The sequence below is a fragment of the Pan troglodytes genome, chromosome 6 (assembly GCF_028858775.2).
Source record: "Pan troglodytes isolate AG18354 chromosome 6, NHGRI_mPanTro3-v2.0_pri, whole genome shotgun sequence".
Lineage (NCBI taxonomy): Eukaryota > Metazoa > Chordata > Mammalia > Primates > Hominidae > Pan > Pan troglodytes.
The window spans coordinates 39,904,058-39,922,091 of NC_072404.2; the positions used below are offsets into that span (position 1 = coordinate 39,904,058).

At 40.2% G+C, this 18,034-nt stretch overlaps 1 protein-coding gene across 2 annotated transcripts in view; it reads left to right on the forward strand.

Moving 5' to 3' along the window:
- The window catches only part of BMPER (BMP binding endothelial regulator), a 249,361-nt gene extending 231,779 nt beyond the window's left edge, over positions 1-17,582 (forward strand). For both annotated transcript variants that reach the window (XM_009452884.4, XM_054655539.2), the window contains 2 exons: positions 6,290-6,420; positions 16,179-17,582. In XM_009452884.4, the coding sequence (XP_009451159.3) occupies positions 6,290-6,420; positions 16,179-16,360 (313 nt within the window). In that variant the 3' untranslated portion in view covers positions 16,361-17,582. The remainder of the gene's footprint in view (positions 1-6,289; positions 6,421-16,178) is intronic.
- Positions 17,583-18,034: the final 452 nt, after the last annotated feature.

Below are 18,034 nucleotides of genomic sequence, written 5' to 3' on the forward strand. Positions count from 1 at the left end.
CAGGCATGGCCCTTGTGCCAGAGAAAGCAGAGAGCAGAGGGGAAACCACTCGGATATGCTGTTGCTAGGAAGCATAGATGTGTTTGATGTTTTGATTTTAGCAGTATTGGAGGTTTGCCTTTTTAATAACATGAAAAACTATAGGTTTTTCTTATATCAAATATGTGCTTTATTGAAAATGTGTGGTTAAAGCAGAATCCTCTCATCAAATCCTTTTTTTCCACCAGTCATTAAATTAAAAAAAATTCCTCTGGAGACAGGAGAGGAGTGCAATAAGTTCAAAATGAAAATGACAGCAGAAAGGTTCTTGCAGAAGCAGCTTAGTTCAGAGGTTGTTATGGCCAACAGCTCCCGTGGCCTTGGCCGTATTAAGCAGTGGCCACAGAGTGGGAGCAAGGATGGAATTCATGTCCTTCAGATATCAGTGTCCAGCTGTCCAATCCTGTGGAAGCTGGGAAAAGGTCATGAGGTTACTCTCTTTCACTCTTTGAATGATTCACTGAATATTTACTGAGCTGTGTGTTCACGGCACTGTGCTGGGGGCCTAGATAAGCCAGACACAGTCCTTGTCCCCCAGAAAGAAAAGAGATGATGTTTCAAAGGATCTGTGCAATAAGAAAGGTATGAAGGACATGGGACCCTATAGGGAGTGGCTAACTTTTTTGGGGCCACTTGGCAAGCACTACTGAAGCATTTGAATTAAGTCTTAAAGGATAGACATTAGATTTTTCCAGTGGAAAAGACCTGGAAGTACCTTCCAGTCAGGACTAGCCAGGTGGATGGAAGTCCACGGGTTGATGGGACATTCTATGATTTGGTAAAAGAATGAGTGGGGAAGAAAGAAATGGAGTTAGAAAAGTAGGCTGAAGTCTAGGCTGCTAGGAACCTTGAATTTGATGCCAAGAAGTTTGAATTTTTTTTGTAGGTGCCCAATCAGAGGTGAGCTTGATCCTAATCTCAGTATACCTATAAATCCCTCTAGGAGGACAGAAATGGATTCCCTGGTGCTAATGGAGCTGCACTCTTGGCAGCACCATCTAATAGCACTCTCTTCAGTGATGGTAGTGTTCTCAATCCACTCTGTCCAATATGGGGGCCATTGGCACCTGCTGCCATTGAACATTTGAAATGTGGCTAATGATACTGACAAACTGAACTTGTAATTTTATTTAATGGTAATTAACTTAAATTCCAATTTAAATAACCACATGTGTCTAATGGTTTCTGGTGTAGAGTTTTCAGGAGGCAGTAGCTGTAGTTTGATGCGGGAAAATAGTTCTGAAGGCTTCTCTGCAGATGAGTTGTGTTTAATTGGATTTCAGGGAGGGAACTGACCACAGGTCAGTTCTGATCCCACTACTGTGCCGAGTGCTATGAGGAACAGGGTTAAAACATGCCTTCAAGGAGTCATTGAAACATGACACACAAACATCAAACATTGAGAGAAGGGAGGTAGTGGATGTGTGACAAAGCGCTGCCCAGCCTGGTGCCAGCTCCCTGGGCCCCTGCAGCAGCTCTGGGCCTCCTCTTGCCCTATTGTGGCACTGAGCAGCTGTGTTAACCACACAGAACAAGAGTCCTACCTGAACCCTGAACCTCTTGGCTGCCAGGCAAGATGCCAGGAGTGGGGCAGATGAATCAGGAAACCATTTCTAGATACATTAATTTGAAGCTCCTGTGACAGACAGTATGCTTTGAGGGGATTGCAGGGGCCTGATTCCTTTGTTTTTTTGCCAATTCCGTTACAATAGAAACCAGTCAGGCAGGCACTCTTCACCTGCAGAGCTTTCCTGGAAAAGCTCAGAGTAATGCAACCTGTGTTTTCCCACTGGAGCACACTGGGCAGCCGTGTTTCCTGACCAACTCACCATCAAACAGAACATAAATGTGACAGAACAATGTCATGACAGCAGAGGTACCAAAGCCATAAATCTCAGTCACTCCCAGAAGTGATAAAATTCTGCTACTTATTCTATAAAATGAATATAAATGTAGACTATGGGTGCATACTGATTAAGAAAAGGACAGCGATCTTCCATAAACACAGAAGAACTCAACTTCACTGTGTCATAAATTAGATTTTCCTCACACTGAATTATGAAGTGTGATAAACATGAATTGAATAGTTGAATAACAATTGTTTTGTCCCTCCCTAAAATTTGAAGTGCATTTGAAGATGCTTTTATTTTTCTCTTAATAAATTCCTTTGTAACCAACAGAAGCATGCAAAATTATTCCATTATCTATTCCACCACCACATTAGTAGACCAATGAAATGCAAGTGTGAGGGCAACGTAAAGTGAATCCAGCCGAAGTCTGTATCAAGAGGCTGCCAAAATACAGATTGGGCAGATTTTAGCTGGAGGAACGTTGAATAACTAAGACCCACAAATAGAAGCTCTCATTTACTCCCGTTCTTTACTTTCCCACTATCATTCTGAAATTCTGATTTCAATATTAATATCTTTCATGATATTCTTTTGTGTAGTATTAAAAGTAAACTGTGATGTTTCCCTTTTTAGAAAAGTGATCTGTATTCACAGTGCCTGCCTGACTCTTTGGGTTTCTATTGTAACAGAATTGGCAAAATAACAAAGGAATCAGGCCTATGTAGAAAATACAGGTAAGAAGATTAAGGAGAACCGCAATCCACCACACCGAGCTTTCCGTTGGATTTGGTCGTATCTGTTTTCAGTTACTCTTGTTTTCATTGTGTGATGACACGATGTTGAAACACAATTTTGTTATCCTTCTCTTTTTTTTCAGTTAATCCTTCCCAAACATTTCCTCATATTTAAAAATATATTTCCAAAACATCATTGTAATGGCTGTAGGGTGTTTCATCACAGAAGTCACCTGAATTTATCTAGCTCGGCCCTTATTATGGATAATTTAGGTTATTTCCCTTTTCTTTTTCTATTTAAATAGCATTGTGATGAAAATTCCTAGGTTTGAAGCCTATATTCACAGGCATTACTATTTCCTTAGGTGTAAAATTTTCATCAGAGAGTAAGAACCTTTCTCTGGGCTGTGTATAAATATAACTCAGTTGCTCTCTAGAAAGATCTAATGTAGTTACTGTGAATATGGGTTCTGAGATCAGAAAAAAACAAGGTGTCGTCCTAGGTTTGCAGTTCTGGATCTATGATCAGCCCTGTGACATTGAGTAAATTACTTAACTTCTTCAAGCTTCAGCTTCCGTATCTATTAAATGGAGCAGTGAAAATCTGTGCCTCATAGCCCATTGCCATGTGGACTGGAGGAGACATTCCCTGAAAAACACTCTGTGTAAAAGCTGGCAGTTTCACACCACTGCCAGCGGGGCAGGGGGATGACTGCTTCTCCATTCTGTCACAAACTCTGTTCATTATTTTATGTAAAAATCATCAACTTGATAAGTGAAAAACAACATTTATGAATTTTAACTTCCGAGACAAAACACATATTTCAAGCCTATAAAAATACATACAACATTTTCAAGTAAAGGTCTGGCTTGGACAAATATTTTTCTCTCACACATTGTTCTCCATGAGTGGTTGATCATATAAAAAGCTCACATCTTCCTTAGTTTTACAGAACGGCATATCATTGATTGTGTCTGTGGAGACAGAGGGACCTGTCTGTGGGTGAGGTGGAGTATATGTACACAGTGGTTATTCAATGTGTGCTGAAAACATTTTCTCTCAACAGTCTCAATGATTGGATTTAGCTGTCTGTAATTTATCTTCAATTGTGTAAATAGCTTCATAAGACAAGTAGAAATCAAGAGAAAAGGAAAGCATTCACTAACAATCCCCTTACCCAAACAAATTACATTTTATTTGTTTATTGTCCATGGAATTTTACAGAATTACAGTAGACATTCACTCAAATCCGAGGACACATTTCCTCACACTGAGACCAGCCTTTTCCCATATATGTGCCGTCATTTTACCAGGTCCATGAGATGCCGTTCCATCCAGGTCTTGGCAGTGGGAGCCGTGTATACAGAAAGAGACCCACCCCCATGGGCCAGGAGAGAGGATGGGGAACAAATTCTACTGGGAAAGTAAAGTAGGAATGGGATTAGAGGTTAGAACCTGGGACAGCCAAAGATGTCGCTGTGAAGTCTGAGCATAAATATGATGGGTGTGGGTTATTCTGAAATGAAAGTTGAAACAACAAAGGGAAATGACATTGAGGGAGATTCGTACACTGGCATTTAGACGCCATTTTAAGGACAAGATTTATTTGGCTTCTCTTTGGAATTCCAGAGTCTCTACCCAGCGTAAAGACAGTACTGTGTGTTTAATGCCTGAATGCATTTGCTAGTGAAGGTGATTTCCCAAGATTTCTATAATAAAAGTGGGGAGAAGTATTAAGAAATACAATCTTGAGCCAGGCACAGTGGCTCATGCTTGTAACCCCAGCACTTTGGGAGGCCTAGGTGGGTGGATCATCTGAGGTCAGGAGTTCGAGACCATTCTGGCCAACATGATGAAACCCTGTCTATACCAAAAATACAAAAAATTAGCCTGGCATGGTGGTGGGCACCTGTAATTCCAGCTACTTGGGGGGCTGAGGCAAGAATATTGCTTGAACCCAAGAGGTGGAGGTTGTAGTGAGCTGAGATCGCACCATTGCACTCCAGCCTGGGCAACAAGAGTGAAACTCCGTCTCAAAAAAAAAAAAAAAAAAAAAAAAAAAGTACAACCATGATTACTACAAAGAAAGAAAGATCTCTTTTTCTGTCCTGGTTATCGTGTCTTAGGTATCACTCATCAAATAATCTCTCAGTCCTTGACATGGAAGGAGGCTCTTTGGGTTTTACATCTGTTCCTCTTTTGTCCCTGTTTTTTCCTATTTCCCAAAACTGTGCCGTTGAGTGTTGGGCTGCAATAACTTTGTGGGTTCACTGTGGGTCTGTTGCTCCTTGAATCTGTTTTTTGCTGTTTAATTCCTGTTTAGAGCAGACAGTGTGTCGATTTTATACCCAGAGGTAGCTGACTGCTCTCGACAATCAGTTGTGCACAGGTCCCGCACCATGGGAAAATGACATTATAGTGTCCAGTGGCAGCGTCATGATCACTTTTCAAGATCGTAAGTGCAGCTTGTACTCTTGGATATTATTTTTTCTGTGTTCAGCCTTGAATAGCTTCTGTGAGGAAGGGAGTTTGCTGAACAAGGTTATGAAAAATATAAGGATAGTTTAATTTTATTAGTCTTGGAGGCCTCTTGCATAAATGTTAACTGGAAACTGTTAGGCAGTAAATTTGCTGAAAGAAGAAGATGAGATTGTTGTGTAGTATAATAAAAAGGACACTCTTTCAAAGCTGGGAGATATAATTTAATTTGCTCTTTTCCACTTAAAAGTGCTGACTTTGGGCCCATGTATTTATTTGTAAAATGACCCCTTCATTTATGGAACAAGAAACTGTATTATGCCTTGTTTACCATCCAGTGACAGGCTCCGTGTGAAAGCATTTTGTAAACTGTAATATTATACACTAATGTAAGGCCATTATTATGTCTTTGTGGTCAACATGTTTAAAAATTTGTTAGTTTGCATTTCCATTCAATTTATGTCCTGGTCCATCATTTCCATATTTCAGCTGCAGAGACCTTGATTCAATTCTGTTCATCTTGCAGTCTAATTAGAGACCTGAAATGTTTGCTTTATTTAGAATTTGTCACTTTACATTCTAAAGAATGAAGATTCAGTGTTCCTTAAAAGACTAAGATTCTAAGATATTACAGAAGTGAATTCTAATTGTCTGTCTTCAGAAAGCCATGGGATTTTGTGTTTTCATCAAGTTGGTTATCATTTTTGGAAACACTGCAGTAAAGTCTATTAGTTTTATATCAGTGCTTGTCACAAGATGGCGATGGTATTCCAGTAGGGTAGCCAGCCATTAGGCACATTGGGCTATTTATATCTAAGTTAATTAAAATTAAAGCAAATTAGAAACTCGGTTCCTCCATTGTGGTAGCCACATTCCAGGTGCTCAGTAGCCAAATATGGAGAGTGGCTTTCTTTGCACAGTGGAGATGTTAGAACATGTCTATCCTTACAGCAAGTTCTATTGGATAATCTTGCTCTAGAGGAAAGGAAATCTAATATCACACTGTTCAAAGGTATCCAGCACTTAAGTTCCACGCAGAATTTTGCCAATTTAGATTTCCAATCTAAAATAGCAAATTTTAATGGGCCAATCAGGTTTTCCCATCTACGACCCTTTCTGAAGTTATATTTAGGGTGTTTATGGTTTGATATTTTTAAATGTTTCTATCTCTCTTTTGGGTCCTATAGGTCCTGTGTGACAGACATGTGTGAATGTCCAGTCCATAAAAACTGTTACTGCGAGTCATTTTTGGCATATACCCGGGCCTGCCAGAGAGAGGGCATCAAAGTCCACTGGGAGCCTCAGCAGAATTGTGCAGGTAAGAAAGTCCTGCTGGATCTACCCATCAAAAGTTTACTGCAATGCCCAAGATGGCAATGGAGGAGACTTGTGGATGCTGACATGAGTGGCCACATGCCCCCTTGCCAGAGGAAAATCCCTTCCAGTAGCCCATCTGGATTGCTACTTGATAAAACACAGGGACTTCCCACTGGGCAAGGTAGACAGCACTTAAGATAAATGCTTTGTGACAAGCATATTTAAGCAATTTAAAGATTTCCACTGTTGCAAAATCCTCTTGACCTCAAACTACCAGCTGGATATACTTAGCTCATGGGCGGTTATAGCTGTGGCTTAGGTTATGTGTGAAGCAAAGGAGATTCGGGACAATTACAGTCATTTAAGGTCTTCAGGATAAGCAAGATACTTTTTTTTTTTTAGAGATTATTATACAAAGCCTAGTAGAATTTTTTCCCCTCTGAGAGATTTCTATAATAGTTGTCGCCTCAGGCAAGTAAATTAGCTTATTTGATATCTGTAAAATGGACTTCTTTATTCATCCAATAAATATTTGTTACAAAGTGGCTAGGTACTGGGCATTGTGCTGACACTGGGTACTTTCATGAGTATAAGAGATGAAGCCCCAGTCATTGACACAGTGGCAGCCTAGTGGGAGAAACAGACAAAAACATAACTCTACAATAAAAACTTACAAATTACAGTAAGTATGAGGAAGGAAACAAACAGGGCAGAGTGATAGAAAACCATTGGAGAGGGCTGAGATGGGATGAAGAGGGAGGCTTCTCTACAGATGATATTTCAGCCTAGCCCTGAAGGAGTGAAGGGAGTAAGGGCAAGCATTCTATGCAGAGGAAACATGTTTGATGGCATAGGGTAGGAGAAAAATTATTAGCATGCTCTCAAAGTGGAGAGGAGCCAGTGTGGTTTGAGCCTGAGGTGGGCTAGGGGAAGAGGGGCGCAAGAGGAAGGTGGAGTAGGAGCAGTAGCTGAATCATGCAGGACTTGGCAGGGCTTTGAAAGGAGTCTAGCTTTTATTCCAAGAGAAGTGGAAGCCTCTGATAGCTTGTAAGCAAGCCTCTTTCTGCTTTCCAAAGATGACCCTGGATACTAGACAGAGAATAAATTGGAAGGGGACAAGATTGAAAGCAGGGTACTAGGCAGGAAGCTATTGTGATAGTCCTGGTGAAAACCTGATGGTGGCTTGAATTAAGATGGTGGCAGTGCATGTGGAGAGGAAGGGAGAGAGTCTAGATTTTAGAAATTTGCAATTTTACAATAATACCTGCTATCTAGTTACAAACATTAGTGATATATGCTTGAAGCATCTCAAAGAGTGTCCAACTCATAGAAGATGCTCAGTCAAGGGTAGCTGCTGCTGTTATTTAGATTTGAAGGAGAAATGACTGAATAGTTGTCACCTAGTTCAAGGATTGGCAAATTTTTGTTTTTAAAGGGCCAGATTTACCTGAAATAAAGAGACTGGGATTTTCAGCATGCTACCCTAGTCTTAATAGCCTTAGCTCACATCTCAGAAAAGAAGGCCACCCATGCCATTGCTGACTCCACAATGTCTACATTGGTTGAAGATAAGAGTGGTCACTGGTTAAAAGAAGCATTAAGAATTGCCTTGAAGCTGTGATTGCAGTGTACAGACATTGCGTTCACTTAGACCTGTGAGTTAAAACCTGGCTGGACATTGGAATCACCCTGGGAGCTTAAAAAATAAACCAGGAACCTAAGACTATGCCCTATGCCCTGATGTCTTTCTTCAATTGGCCTTGTGTACCTTTTAAAACTCCCTGGGTGATTCTGACCTGCAGCCAGTGTTGAAACCCCTGAGTTAGTTTGTGTGTTTACTTGGGTGGCTGTGGGGAGGTAGGATGATGGATTTTTGGGGGTTGCTGAAGCTTCCTCAGCTGCCCCTTGGTGCAGTCACTAGTCTGTGTTTTTTGAAAAGCACCAGAGCCCTTTCACCTTCCTCTGACTCCATTTTGGTTGCACCCCCACCTCTGCAAACCCAAGTCCAATCTTTATATCAGAGTTCACCTTCCACAGCAAGTGTGCCACTCTATCAGTGCTGCCCTTCTCAGAGAAGTATTGATTCGATAAAAATAATTCACTTAAGGTGTGGCTGAGGCTGCTAAAAGGTGAGGCAAATTGTCCACCTCTAACCTAATGCATCAGTGCTGGGTAGAATATGTGAGGGTGAGGTTTTTGAAGAACTGGGTCCTTCCAGCCATCTTGAATACTCCTAGCTCCCTTTATTTTGAATCCCCTTTCCCTTGAATTTACTGGAAAAATGAATAAAATAAATGGAGTCAAGTTTGATCCAGCCAACCATCCTGGTATAATGCAGGGCTCAGCAGAATTCTATTAATTTGATTAGCTGTGGTAGTGCTGTTGTTGGGATCATATTAGATACAGGATATATGATCCTTCTCTTCCTGGCCCAGAGCTATACTTAGCACCATTTCAGTGCACACGTTGCATTTGAGGACTACACGTTGCATTTGAGGACTACACATTTCATGTCAGCATCTTCATTTCAGGGACTGAGTCTCTGGAGCTAAAATTACTTTTCTAATGGAAAAGGAATATGGCTCCTGAAAGATTCCATTTACCTGTTCTTAGTGGAGCCATCTGGGTGAAGTATAACTCCATCAAATGAAGTTCAGTGGGAGGGGAACGTTTTAGATACACACATTCTCTCTCTGTCACATATACACACACACACACACACATGCACACACACACATTATGAACTTCCACAGACTGACAGTTGGTACATGAAGAAATAAATTTACACAGATCTGTAGCATGTCTCAGTAGATTCAGTTCAGATTCATGTAGAATACTGAACACTATAAAAGCCCTCTTTACTTGTTTTTAGCTCCCAGGTCCTTTGACTCACGACGGCACTTGAGGCCACATAAGACAAAAAGGAGAAATCTTCCAGAGCAAAAAGTCTGGAAGTTGAACATATAAGAAGTCAGCCAGGCGAGAAACTCTAAATGAACCAGTGACATTTTAAAGTCCAGCCTGGATTTTAACACTGTCATGACTATAGACACAATATGTGCCCGCCACCTATGGCACAAAGGACTAACGGAACCCTAATTTAGCATGGGAATTACTAAATAAAATGTAATATGCTAAGGGCTATAGTGAAAGTATATAAAAGTTTTATAATAATCATTTATATTACTATTCACTCTTTTTAAGCACTTCCTTTCCCCCAAGGACTATATTAGCATTTTATATTATATTTTATCTTGATAATGCCCATAATACTTTATATGGTAACATTATATTACCCACATTTTACTCGGAGGGTCATTGAGACTTAAAATAGTTAAGTAATTTGCTGAAAGTCACAGAGCTAGGAAGCAAGGAAGCTGGGAGTTGAACCCAGGTCAGCTTGCATCATTGCCCCGTCCTTAATCATTATGAGAACACAGAGACCCAAGAGCACTGTGGAAAAAAAAGAATGCATATTTATGTGCTTATATTAGTGTCAACTAATTCATCAAAATATGTATCTAAATCTTAGTCACCTTAGTGACTTTCCATTTTCTATTTGTTTGTTCCCTATCACTGGTGGTTGTTACTCTGTACCTTCTGACTCTAAATGTGTTGTGATCTTGTCTGCTGTATGTTACATTGTCATCCTTAGCAGAATGTCTGCCACCTGCCTATAACTGATACTAATTGTCACTGCACATTCAGTCATACATTTTATACATGGAAAAGGTGCTGGAAACGTGGGTGTTTTTGTCTTTCTGTAGCATAACGGATGGTTTGCTGGGCTATGTGAACAGTTTTCTTCCTCCTTGTTTGGCTCTGCAAACCCCAGATGGTTCTAGCTCCTTCCCTGCAGCAACTCTGCCCTAATTATATACACTGAGTTATTTCTTGACTGACTGGATGCCTCCTGTAAAAGTTCAAGAGATAAAGTCAGGTATGGTGACCTTCAGCACCCTATAGGGGGATGTGGAGATGGTTGAGTTCCAGAAGGCACATTGCCATGCTGATTGAATGTATTGATAAAGCCGGCACATAATGTTTTTATGTTTCACCTGTAGCGGTTTTAATGCCCCTTTGAGAATAAATGCACTCTAATCCTAACCACTTTGGCAGATCTCTGTTTTTTTTTTGTTTGTTTGTTTTTTGAGACGGAGTTTTGCTCTTGTTGCCCAGGCTGGAGTGCAATGGTGTGATCTCGGCTCACTATAACCTCCGACTCCCAGGTTCAAGTGATTCTCCTGCCTCAGCCTCCCTAGTAGCTGGGATTACAGGCATGTGCCACCACGCTTGGCTAATTTTGTATTTTTAGTAGAGACGGGGTTTCTCCATGTTGGTCAGGCAGGTCTTGAACTCCCGACCTCAGGTGATCTGCCTGCCTCAGCCTCCTAAAGTGCTGGGATTATAGACGTGAGCCACCGCACCCGGCCATGTTGTTTTTTAACTATTTAACAAAATAGATCCTTTTAAAATACATGTGTGCCCATCACATCACACCTATGTTTTAAGAAATGATCTTATGTCTTTTACAAGTTTGAAAAAACAACTGAATTCACAGAGGGTAAATGAGGGCTCAGGTCAGTGTTAGTGTTCTGGGATAATCTAAAAGCTGTGCTGAATTGAAGGCAAATCCGGTGATGTCACTCCACAGCTTAAAACCCTTCCAAGGCTTCCGTTTGCCAAGGCTTGTGGGGTCATTTGTGGTCTCTGACCCTGGCTTACTTCTCTGCCTCTCTCTCCTACCAACTGCCCTCCTCAAGGTCCATGTCTCCAACCCACCAAACCAAGGATCCACCCTTCCCTGATTAAGCCACAGTACCTTGCTGTTGCCTGCACCCCTACCTTTGTTCCTGCTGTTCTATGTGTCTGGGAAGCTCTCCCTGTCATTGTCTGTCTGACAATGACAATCAAGTTTGCTCACTTGATACTTACACAGGATCCATTCTCTCAAGTCTTCCTTGATCTCTACTCAACTCTCAGTGTTGAACTAATGTCTTTCTCTCTTACTCTTCCCCTGTACCTTGTTATTGTCTGATGTGATACATCTTATATTTTGTTAAGAATCTATTTACACATCAGCTTTACCTATTTGGTTGTAAGCCCAACCTCCTGTAACTGGAGGACAAAGATGATATCTGATCACATTTTATTCCCCAGGCTTAAGAGACTGCCTGGCACATAGATACTCAGCAGATGTTTATTGATTTAATTTGAATTGAATTGGAGATGGTATTTATAGGATGAAGGATCATACGAGAGAGAGAGATCTCTTTTTTTTTCTCTAGTAGTTTTCATTTCCTGCAGTCTACTTTTGACTTGTAGACTGTGAGGGACATACCAGTCCTTAATAGTAGAAAGGTAAGATGCCTTAGAAGAAGTTGAAAGGTAGACTAGAAGAAAGAATTGAGAGGTCAGAGAGAGGAAAAAACATGGGAGACTTCATAGCTATAGAATAGTCAGGGAAACACAAAGAATGTGGTGGGAAAGAAGAAATGCTGCTGAGAAGTTTTTATACTACCAGGAATCCTTGCAAGACTTAAAGGGGAGCAAAGCCTCTAGAGGGCAAGGTGAGTTGAAAGAGGGTAAGGTGAGTTCTGAAAGCAGCGGAGTGGAAAATGAACTCAAGATTGGCCAGATGAAATCCACACTAGGAAAAGGAATGATGGATTGAATATCATTAATATGAAATCCCCATCCAGGAGGCATGCATTGAGCTGCTCCCCCGTGCCTGTCCCTGTGCCAGAACCTTTGGTTACAGAAGATAAGAGTCCTGCCCTCAAGAGCCCAGGCCTCATCGATACACTCTCTTCAACTGCGGGTACTTGTCACAGTGACCCCCAGAAACTTTAAAATCAATAGCTGCACAGGCACCACTGCAGATTCAGAGCAAAAACCTTTAGGGGTGGGCTGAGAAATAAATATTTTTTAAAGGCATATCAAGAGACTCTTATGAATATCTCTGATTAAGAACTATAGCTGTACTGTAATTAAGGGATTAAAGCAAATAAGCAAATAACTATAACATTAAAAGTACTGTGGGTTGCAGAGGAGAGAAGGCATCTTGGGGGGATATCTAGAAACCTATTTGAAGTGGGGGACATCTGAATTAAGATAAAACTGATTAGACTGGGAAAAGAATCAGAACTAATGGTAATAGATTTCAGAGGTCTCTAACTGGAAGTCAGAGATAAAACTGTAGTAATTGAGGAAGAGAGAGATAGAAGAGAAAACAATGTCGGGGGGAGATTCCAGGAGGTAATGTGAACATTTAGTGCCAGGAAGTGGGTAAAGAAACCCGAGAGAGAGAGAGGTGTCTCCAGGAGTCAGCAGAAGAACTAGAAGAGTTCACTGTCATAAGATAAAATGGACACAAAGACCAAATATTTTGCAGAGTGGTCTTGGGAAAATGGGAGTTGGCAAGATGTTGGTGGATATGAACATTAGTGAAAACTTTGGAGGGAACTGCTTCAGTCAAGGGGTGGGTGAGGAAGATGAGCTGTCAACATTAATGAATTGCAGAAGACTAGGCTAAAATGACTGTAAATTCTTCCACAAAGTCTGGAGGTGAAAGGAAGGAGAAAATAAATCTGATAGTTTAGGGAATATTTGTTGTTAAGTAGACAGGGAGAAGATTAATTTGCTATGACAAAGAGTAGGGCAAGTTCTGAAAGAGATGGGGCAGAAAAGAAGAATGGCAAATCCAGGATGGGTGCAAATGACAAGAGGCAGTGAGGGGTAAGTTAAGGGTACTCCTGCAGACGACCTACAACCAACGCTGAAAGAGGATGAGTGCCCTGGGATGGGGAAGTGCTTCAGTAGGGCTTGAGGTAGAAGAGGTTGGGAAATAGTAGGACCTAATTTTACTTTGGAAATAGTTTTCTTCTCAGTTGCTAAAAAGGAATGAGTCTCTGAGTGACTGAAGCATGAATGTAGGGTTTGTTTGCAGGATCAAGTCTCAATCTTGGCCGCTCATTAGAATTGCCAGTGTGGGGCAGGGTCGGAAGGAAAGGGGGAGTGTTTTGTTTTGTTTTGTTTTCTTAAATTACTGATATCCTGATCCCACCCTGAGGTGTTCTAATGTAATTGATCTGGGATGAAGTCTGGGCATCAGGAAGTTCCCCAGGTGATCCTAACTTCCATTTGTGACCACCATTAGTCTACTGAAGCATAACAACACATGAATACAATTACTCTGTATAAATACGATATTCAGCTTGGATGTTTCCAAATCATTAAGCAAATGCAATGTATAGGGTATTCTGTTAGTCACTGAGAAGAGAAAAAAAGAGGACTTTGAAAGGATCAGTGAAAAGTCAAAAGATTATCACAGAAGCCTAAATTGAGAGACTTAAAGGAAGGGTTATGTCAATCCACCCACTCACTCACCCATGTATCCATCCACTCAATGTCCCAATAGTCCTCTGAGTACTAAATGTTAAACACCATACTCCTGCAGAAGGTAAAGAAACAGAACAGTGTTCCCCTCTAGTAGCCTATATTTGAGTTGGTGTGTGTATGTAGCAAGAGAGAGAGAAAGAGTATGAGAGGATGAAACTGATGACTACAATTTCATGTTGTAAATGCAGTGATGGGATAAGCAGCAGGTGCTCTTCTTATCAATCAAGGAACATCCATCCCATCCACACAGAAGAGGTGGGAATTCAGTTGGAAAGGTTGGGAACTCAGTTGAGAAGAATGGAAGATGGGGTGAATGGTGGTGACATTCACCAAGCTAGATAATGGCACCAGATCAAGGCACTGGAGTCCACCATGCATGAGGGAGCCCATTGATGTCATCTGTAGAGAAGAGCAAGGGCACAGATCACAGAACAGGGTAAAGAGGGGGTAGAGGACAGATCCTGAGATGCAAATGGAAAATTCCAATCCCCTCTCTGTTGTGGTTATGTCTGTTTCATAACAGCTTTATTTAGCAAATATTTATTGCTGGCTTTCATATCTAATGCTCGCCAAGTGCCAGAAAATGTGTGTGCTAGAGATGTAGTGAGGGACCACACAAAACTCCACCCTCAAGGAGCTTACATTTTAGTGTTGGAAGACAGAGTAAATATGATACGATGTCAGGTAGTAGTACGTGTAAAGAAGAAATAAATAGGGAAAAGAGGTAGTGAATATGAAAATGTTATTTTGAATAGGAAGTTACCTTTGAGAAGGCACCTCAGAAAGCTGAGAGTGAGCCAGGTGTAGGAATCAATAAGGCATAGATGATATAGGATGTTTCAATATAAGTGACTGGTAATTAGCTGCTACTAACTCATCCCTCTGCTGGTGTATCAGACAGCAGCCATGTCATTTACCTCTATCCCCAAAGCATCTGGTACAGGGACTTTGTTCAGAGCAGGTGTTTACCTAGAGTCAATGGTTTAGTTAACAGTTGAGGCAGGGATAAATAAATAATGCACCAGTGCTTACTCTGAATCTATACAGAAAAATGTTCATTATAGAGTCAAGTAGTTTAAAGTTGGTTTTATTTAGAAGTTTTGTTTCATACAACTTGGTTTTTGAATAGTAAGAGCTGATGAGAAGTCATTGATTACTCGCTGGATAGAATATGCTCTCTCATTTGTTTCTAACCAGTGCAATGGATATTTGAGAAGCCTTCATAGAATTTATTTTATGGTGCTTATTAACTTTCTTTTACTTAAATATGATCAAAGATCAACATTTTGTGGCAACTCTAAATGCATAACTTGAAAGACTCAAAGTGAGGCCCGTTTGCTGGCAAACCAGTTCTATCTTTAAATTTTACAATTACACGATTCCTTACCAGGTATTATTCTGCAAACAGCATAAACAATAGAGGCATTGAAGCTGAGAATGTCTTCCATTGTTATTACTTTTGTTTAAAGGAACTTTAAATGAAGATGGAATTGTTATTGGTGTTCTTGGAGGGTCCCTGATCTAAATTCCTACTTGTGTCAACATTCCTATTCTTGAGGAATGAGGGGCGGCCCCTTCGACTGTCACTGGATGTAACTGAGATGGAAATGGCTGTGTGTCAGAAAACTTCCAGAATGTTTGCATTATTTTTTTCTGACAAGTCTAGTCATGAATTTTCAGGATCTCTCATAATTTTGTCAAAATCATTTTGCCTCTAAGTAAATAAAGATAGTAAATTGGCTGTGACGTGGCAACATCATCATTTTTATATTGTTTGACCCAGCCAGCTGCTGTCCTCCCTGCAGTCACATATCTGACTTTTCTCTATTTGGCTTACCCCAGTCTTGCTCCAACATGCCTTAAATTTATTAATTTAACACACGATTACATTGATTAAAATATGTCACACATTCCCAATATCCTTGGTAGGTTTTTTCTCTGTGGGTAATTTCATATATTTGAATATTGATGTAGTTGCACAAAATATTCCTATTCATCACAGCTCAATAGCTGAAAGGACTATTTGCAGCAGATGTTTTATACTATTTAGTTATTTGTACAATAACTAAATAGCCTTAAAGATTTTCCTATAGCCTTACACATTTATAGTTTATCTTATCTAAGAATAAGATAAATTCTTGCTCAAATCTACCTGCATTTGTTTTTATAGATGTAGCTGATTTCCAGAGTGTTCGAAGAATGTTGGGTGTTTGTCATTCTCTTGTTAAAATGCAGATGTGATCCTGAGCTATGGAAACGTCCATGCAGTGTCATGAGCCTGCAAGAACGGCATCTGGCTGAGGGTGAATTAATGGGGCCTTTCTCCATGTTATGCCTTTGTCTCCTTCTCTTTTTCAGCCACCCAGTGTAAGCATGGTGCTGTGTACGATACCTGTGGTCCGGGATGTATCAAGACCTGTGACAACTGGAATGAAATTGGTCCATGCAACAAGCCATGCGTTGCTGGGTGCCACTGTCCAGCAAACTTGGTCCTTCACAAGGGAAGGTGCATCAAGCCAGTCCTTTGTCCCCAGCGGTGACCTTTGTTTCGATCCTTAAGACTCTGAAATCTGGTGACTTTGACACTGAAGCGGAAGAGCCAATGAAGGACTGCAGTATTTGTGTGCCCGATTCTGTAAACACACACACACAGAGTATATATGTGTATATATATAGATATATTCAAAAACATTGCATCATTTATATGAACTATAGGGGGATTATTATATGTATATTTTTTGCTATAAGACATGTATTGTTTCTAGGATCCTAACCTGTAAGCCATTGAACATGTTGTATAAATACACCAGGTGTTTTTAATTTAATAAGGTGGCATGCAGATACATTGGATAGTGTTAACATCACATACATTTGTCATTTTTAAGGAAGTTTTCTAAGAGCCCTCAATTGCCTGCCTGTATTAATTTTAGTTTGAGTCAGGATTTGTAATGGAGTGGGAAATGTGTTTCTCTGGAGAAGGGCACATTTATCTAGGGGCATTTCAGGTTTCCAAAGAAAGGAATGTATGCCTGGGAAAGACAGCAGGAGATTGGTGACCGGCCCTAATGGTGCATGAAAAGCGAGTGATAGGCTGTTAGAATGTATTAGGTCATGGGCTAACATTATTTCCAAAATTGATTGGCTGGTTGCCAAGAAATATATATTTGTCACTAGGGCATAACCGAAGAATCAAGTGATTTCTTGCCATCCTTGCGTAGTCCTCAAGTCTTCTAATCATCTATGTGTGTATGATGGATGTGACCATTTATATGTCATGTGTTGAGATTAAAGGGTGTCTGGATGACATGTTAATTTTATTGAGCATGAGAAAGTATTTGAAGAAACTGTTGCACAACATATGATGAAATTTTGATTTCTCTGAATCTCAGAGTAATTTAAGATGGGCAAATCCAATGAGTTGATGTAACCCATCTACATTTTGTGGCTATTTCATGTATAAAATGAAAGGCTTTAGTTATTTCTAGAGGAGTCCCATCCAACACTATTTGGCGACTGTTAATATGTTATAATTATTAGACAGTGGAAAAGCCTTTATTGACTAATTGATTTCACCTCAGTCCAAAGAACAGTCTCTATACTTGCTCTCATTTACTGATAGGCTGCTACTAGTTACCATTTGATTGTCTTGACTTTCGTCTTCAGTTGAATTGGTGAAAACATCAACAAAAACAAAACCCACTGTGTCTTAAAATAAAATGTTCTGCATTGTAGTCAATAAAGGGCTTAAGATGTAAAACAATGCATTTTCTCTCTCAAGATGTCCTGTGTTATACTTTATAATTAGTTGTATCAACTTCAGATTCATTAAATTTTAACAGCTGTATTTAGTTATAATTTTTGTATCTTACAACAGTATATATAAAGACTATTATTAATAGACAAAAGCAAACCCATGTTTTTGACAAGCCAGCATGTTGCCAATGCTCGTCAAAGACATTTATGTTTCTTTTACATTCATGACAGCTAAAGTATTAACTTGGAATTTTTTTTTTTTTTTTTTGACTGGAAAATCCCTAGTTGTTTGAATTAACTGAATAAAGTGCAGGGCGTAATAGTGACTGGCTGGGGGCACTGGGCCTTTGTTTTTTTTTCATTCCTGTGTTTGGATACTAATCACCCTCGTATCTGCAGCCTGAGGTAGTCAGGTCATTGTTTCAATGCTGCCCTTGGAAAGAAGACTTTGACTTAGGTGC